The 6,255-nt window shown below is 46.4% G+C and overlaps 1 protein-coding gene across 1 annotated transcript; it reads right to left on the reverse strand.

Moving 5' to 3' along the window:
- Positions 1-5,838: 5,838 nt before the first annotated feature.
- LOC138360059 (probable E3 ubiquitin-protein ligase ipaH4.5) lies at positions 5,839-6,255 on the reverse strand. The gene has a single exon (XM_069319993.1). The coding sequence runs from the start codon at positions 6,253-6,255 to the stop codon at positions 5,839-5,841; it is 417 nt and encodes a 138-aa protein (XP_069176094.1).

Consider the following 6,255-nt stretch of genomic DNA (forward strand, 5'->3'; position numbering starts at 1 on the left):
TATGTTGTCCGTCTGCCTGTCTGTCTGTGTCTGTGTGTGTGTGTGTGTCTCTCTCTCTCTCTCTCTCTCTCTCTCTCTCTCTCTCTCTCTCTCTCTCTCTCTCTCTCTCTCTCTCTATGGAGAGACGGGCACAATGCATCCCTCCAGCCCGCACGTGTAACTCCAAACCACCCGCACCAGCGGGCCCTGGAAAAAATAAATATAATCCATTCCGCCGCTGTCAGAAGCAATTAAGACCTGTTTCTTAGGCAGACGTCAGCCCAGCCAGCAGCCGCAGCGTTGCCAAGTTCCCCAAACAGGGTCAAGACCTCGGCTTAGCGATTGTCTAGGCATCTTGTAAGTCAATCTCGCAGTCATGAAAATTTGGCCTCCAATTGGAAGCTAAATTCAACTCGGTATCCGTGTTACAGTAGGCTTCATTGGCCAACTGGTGCACCAGAGGGGAATTAAGTCTCTGAACCCCTAGACGCAGCTGGTGGTAGCAGTGGTGGACCTGACGGAGGAGGGCGGCATATACGCTCAACGGATACAGTTACAGCGAAAGAAAATTGATCTCTGTCCTACCCCCCATACTCCCCCTTTCTGATTACAGATGTCAGGATAGGTAACACTATCGGGCCTAAAACCCCCTACCCTACCCTACCTCGCCCCACTCCCTGAATTTGCCTTCCTTGTCTCGTTTGGGGGTCGAAGCGTCACTGAGTCGACCGCAACGCACACACACAACCAGCACCCCACTCTCAGGGGGACCTTTCTTACGGGCGCGTGCTCGTACGTTCTTGGACTTGATACGAAATGGCCGACGTTATCGCGATGGTAGGATGGTGAGTTGGACTTGCTGGCCGGCTGGCTGGGGTTTTTCAGGCGCTTGGGCAAGAGGTTGTGAGCTGGAAATTGTGGAGGGTCGAGGTAGGAACATGGTAAAGACTCTTGCTGTATAGTCTTATTATGTTTGATATATGATACTCTCAGGATCTGGAGCGAGCAGAGGGAAGGGATTGAGAGAGAGAGGGAGATAGAGAGAGAGAGAGAGAGAGAGAGAGAGAGAGAGAGAGAGAGAGAGAGAGAGAGAGAGAGAGAGAGAGAGAGAGAGAGAGAGAGAGAGAGAGGAACATGTAGGTATGATGCAGTCTTGATGTAAGTAGGGTCTAAGACCTGAGAAAATGTACACCACTGTATCCCTTCTCCTTAAGTAAACCCAACCTCTTCTAACCAAACCAAAATAAGAAATAAAGTGTTGCCTAATATGTGGTATGCATAAGGTGAGTGACGTCACTATGACGTCATAATTTTATTCCTGCGTCAGGTTTTGGATCCTAGTTGAATAGGGTCTAAAATCTGAATATTCTGCAGCGTGCGAATCTAGAAACCTATTGAGGTCAACGACCATTAGTACCGATGAAGGGTCAAGATTTGGGCTTTTAACGTAACTACAGCACCGGTGGTTAACTAAGGGATGATGGACAATTCCTTTTCTATATCAGTTATAGTAAACACCATCCTTGTTGAAGAGTTCTTTATTCAACTCCTTTGACAATTAATAATTAACTGGGGAAACCGTGTAGTTTAGCGAGGATGTGATCTACGTTTATGGCATCCGATTCTGTGGCGTATTTCGTTAGCTTCTCGTTATTCGATCAAAGCGAAGAGTATTTCCATATGAGATGAAATCTTTTGGAGCAGTACGGTGGGATTGAACTACCGTCCTGTGTCACCCCCAGACGTTAGCCTTAACCCATGGACCACGAAATGAATGAGAGTCGCATTAACTGCAGTCTCCTCAAATCCACTAGGAATCTGGAGGCGCGGAATCGTCTGGGGGGTGGGGGAGATGTGACCTGGGATGCTGTAGTTCCATCCTGGCGTTCTGCTTCAAAGATTTTCGCTGGCATATCCTAGTTTGAGAAGTCGTATTGTATTCTGATTTATAATCGTCTCCGTTTTCTGTGACTAGGATGGTGGTGTTGGGGGGGGGGGGGGAGGGAGGGATGTTGGGAGGCATGGAGAGAGGGAGGGAGGGAGAGAGGGAAGGGAGGGGGGGGGGGAGTGGGAGAGAGGGAGGGAGGGGGGAGGAAGAGTATCTCGCACAGCATTGTTCTTTTTTCTGAATAATTGCTAATTTATTGAGTTTTCTCATGTCATATTATAATTTTAAATTTATTTTCTGACCCATTGTTATTTTCATTCTTCGTACGTGTCCTTCTCTTGGTCTCGCTCCTCCTAATCATCTTTCTTCTTCTTCTTCCTCCTTCTTCGCTGGCTTCTCTTTACCCAATTACTTCACCTTCTCCTCCTCTGCTTCTTCATGCTTCTCCAACTTCTTCAAAGCCCTCCTCTTCTCTTCACATTCCTCTCTCCTTCCCCTCTCGTCTCCTCATCCCATCTACCTCCAAGCCTGCCCCACCATCTCACAAACATGTTCCGTCTTATCCCTACCCAACACGTACTTAATTTTACTTAATTAACCAACACTGACGGACATTATTTACAAGAGAACCTACCTTTAAATTACCCACCTCTTTAAAAAAAAAAAAAAACATTAATCGCAACTTATAGGATTAAGGTTTAAATCACCAACGAGATATTATCATGCTTCAAGGTTTATATTTTGATGAGATAAAAGGCCTTGGAGGAAATTAGATGTGGCCTTTTAAAGATGATAAATCACTGCCAGGTGCTTAGGTTCCTCTTGCTGACGCTAATGCAGCAGGAGACGGAAGGTTTACACACTGCATTTGACAGGAAGGTTTACACACTGCATTTGACAGGAAGGTTTACACACTGCATTTGACAGGGAATATTTATTAAACTAATGCCTGGCCTTCAAATATGTGAGGAGCATTCAATGTTTACATTATCGGTCTGTAGGTTAGGCTGTAACATTGGCCAGATCAGAGTGATGGCTTGATTTAATGGGACCATTGTGAAGGTGCGCTGAACTCTGCGTATTTTTTTTCGTATATGGAGAGGTTGTTTATCAAGGTGAAAGTACTTCGGGGTGGCGGTGAGTCCCACTGGCGATATGTCGGTTTGGGGATGTGTCAAAAGGCTGGGGGGATGGGGGAAGGCTAGGGATGTGTCGGTTTGATAATGTGTCAAAAGGCTGGTGGTGTGTCGGGCTTGAGCAGTGTCGGTTTAGGTTTCACGGGGCTGACGTCTGACATGTCGACCATTGTGTGCTGGTGACAGTGTACATGAAAGCCTGGTGGGCCCGTCTCTCTCTCTCTCTCTCTCTCTCTCTCTCTCTCTCTCTCTCTCTCTCTCTCTCTCTCTCTCTCTCTCTCTCTCTCTCTCTCTCTCTCTCTCTCTCTCTATCTCTCTCTCTCTTCTCTCTCTCTTCTCTCTCTCTCTCTCTCTCTCTCTCTCTCTCTCTCTCTCTCTCTCTCTCTCTCTCTCTCTCTCTCTCTCTTCTCTCTCTCTTCTCTCTCTCTTCTCTCTCTCTCTCTCTCTCTCTCTCTCTTCTCTCTCTCTTCTCTCTCTCTCTCTCTCTCTCTCTCTCTCTCTCTCTCTCTCTCTCTCTCTCTCTCTCTCTCTCTCTCTCTCTCTCTCTCTCTCTCTCTCTCTTCTCTCTCTCTTCTCTCTCTCTTCTCTCTCTCTCTCTCTCTCTCTCTCTCTCTCTCTCTCTCTCTCTCTCTCTCTCTCTCTCTCTCTCTCTCTCTCTCTCTTTCTCTCTCTCTCTCTCTTTCTCTATCTCTATCTCTATCTCTCTCTCTCTCTCTCTCTCTCTCAGTTGCAAACGTCCACAATCATAAATCTATTCACATTTAATCATCAACCACAACCACCCCCCTCCATCACCAAACCCACAACCACCCTCTCCACGACCACAAAGGGCCTCCACCCATCCGTCCCGTGACCATGGAACAGGAACCATGAAACAGGGACCATGGAACAGGGACCATGGAACAGTCCCTCTCTTAGGACCCGTCACCACTGTCGTCGAAGCCTTCAGGAGGAGTCCAGTGAGGACGTGCGACTTGAGGACAAGACCTTAAACGCCCAGGAATGCTGAAGATAATCCAACGTTGTCTGCATATACGGCTCGAGGGGTCGGGAGAGGCAGGAAGGTTGGTGTGATGCAGAGGAGGAGGAGGAGGGGAAGAGGAACAGGTGAAGGAGGAAGAAGAGGAGGAGAAGGAAGAATAATTGATAGTGAGAGGGAAAGGAGGGGAAAGAATGAAGGCCTAAGTGAATATGAATGAGGTCGGTGAAGGAAAATGATGAAATAGGATACATATAAGAACCAAAAAAAAAAAATACGAAAATAACCAAATCAGAATAAAGGGAAATACAAGAATAAAAAGTTAGAATAAGGTCAAATAGAAATAAAGAAAGAATGGTGCGAGAGATGAAGACGAACGGGTAATAGGAGGAGGCACATGAGAAGAAACCGAATAAAGAAGCAAATAACGAGCGAAGGAGAGGAGAGGGAGTTGGAGAGACAGAAAGAAAGACAAGCCTTCACGGGTCAGAGATTTGTGGATTGTTCTCAAACTCGTTCCAGATCCTGAACAATGTTATGCCTCTCCGTCACCCCTGACAATACCCTTCCACTACCCACCATGTACGATTTTACACCTTAGCTACAAGAGACAACGAGAGAGAGAGAGAGAGAGAGAGAGAGAGAGAGAGAGAGAGAGAGAGAGAGAGACAGAGAGAGAGAGAGAGACAAAAAGAGACAAAGAGAGAGAGACAAAAAGAACGAGAGAGAGAGAGAGAGACAAAAAGAACGAGAGAGAGAGAGAGAGAGAAAGTGAGAGAAAGAGTGAGAAAGAGAGCTTGGCCCTTTGTAGTGGAATGTCTACTTTAGCGAACAGTGTTCTGAAGCACCAGCTTCAGAAAGTAGACGATGGCAAGTTCCACTCGCAGAAATGAAAACAGAGACGAAGTTGACATCTTGCATACGAAGTATGACTCTTCAATGACCATGAAGAACTTCGTGTTGAATCAAGAAAGTAGGGAAGCTAAGACACAGCCCTAAGATGCATTAGACACCTTCCTAACAGCAGGAGGCTGTCAAAATCATATATGAAGAACAACTTCCCTATCATCTTAATTATTCACCGCTCTCTTTGACGGCCTTCGGCTATCATTAATCCGAATTCTGAACAAGATGGGGAACTGTGTCAGAAGACTCATCTCTAGTCTTCATTGAATCTAGTTGGACTAATCAATACATCGCAGTACATCACAGAGTGATGGTGGTGGTCTTACTGTTACGTACAAGGCCAATATTCTCACGACTACACAGCTTCGAGGACTGCCAGCAGTTCGATCCCGCACCACAAGGCCCTCAAGAACCAACATCACACCGCAGCTGTCATTCATTCCTCGGCTGACACACGCATTTTGCAAACACGTACATACGCGTGAAATCAATCAATCGACCACATGAAGATTTAACACAAGGCACCAACCCCATTCTGTTACTAATGTGTTTTTAACTTATAACTGAATCCTTGTTAATGGTTAACATGGAAAATTCGACGAGTCAATCTCTACGGAAAAGCATCAACCCCAATCAGCGACACCACATCTATGTGAGAAGTGTGCCCGCTTTTAGGAACCTTAATTCCACTTCATGAAATAACCCAAACCCCATAAAAGACTTCACTGCATGAAAAAAACTGATATCGAGAAAGAATTTCGCCAAGCGTGAAAGAAATCTGCCCGGAGAGAGAACTCTAGTACTTCGTAGAAGCTCTCCATCCTTAAAGAAGAGCTCCTCCGTCTCACAAGAACTCCAGTCACCATGGGAAAGATATCTATCACCATAACAGATTTCTCTTGTCAAGAAAGAACCATGTATGAATGACCCTTTAGAGCTGACGGCGAAGACTAAACAAGATGACAGCTGGTGAGGAAGTCTGAGAGCTGTTGACTAAGACTGGGCCGGTCTGAGAGCTCTTGACTAAGACTGGGCAGGTCTGAGAGCTGGTGAATAAGACTGGGCAGGTCTGAGAGCTGGTGAATAAGACTGGGCAGGTCTGAGAGCTGTTGACTAAGACTGGGCAGGTCTGAGAGCTGGTGAATAAGACTGGGCAGATCTAAGAGCTCTTGACTAAGACTGGGCAGATCTGAGAGCTGTTTACTAAGACTGGGCAGGTCTAAGAGTTGTTGACTAAGACTGGGCAGGTCTGAGAACTGTTGACTAAGACTGGGCAGGTCTAAGAGTTGTTGACTAAGACTGGGCAGGTCTGAGAACTGTTGACTAAGACTGGGCAGGTCTGAGAGCTGTTGACTAAGACTGGGCAT

This window comes from Procambarus clarkii, chromosome 94 (assembly GCF_040958095.1).
Source record: "Procambarus clarkii isolate CNS0578487 chromosome 94, FALCON_Pclarkii_2.0, whole genome shotgun sequence".
Classification (NCBI taxonomy): domain Eukaryota; kingdom Metazoa; phylum Arthropoda; class Malacostraca; order Decapoda; family Cambaridae; genus Procambarus; species Procambarus clarkii.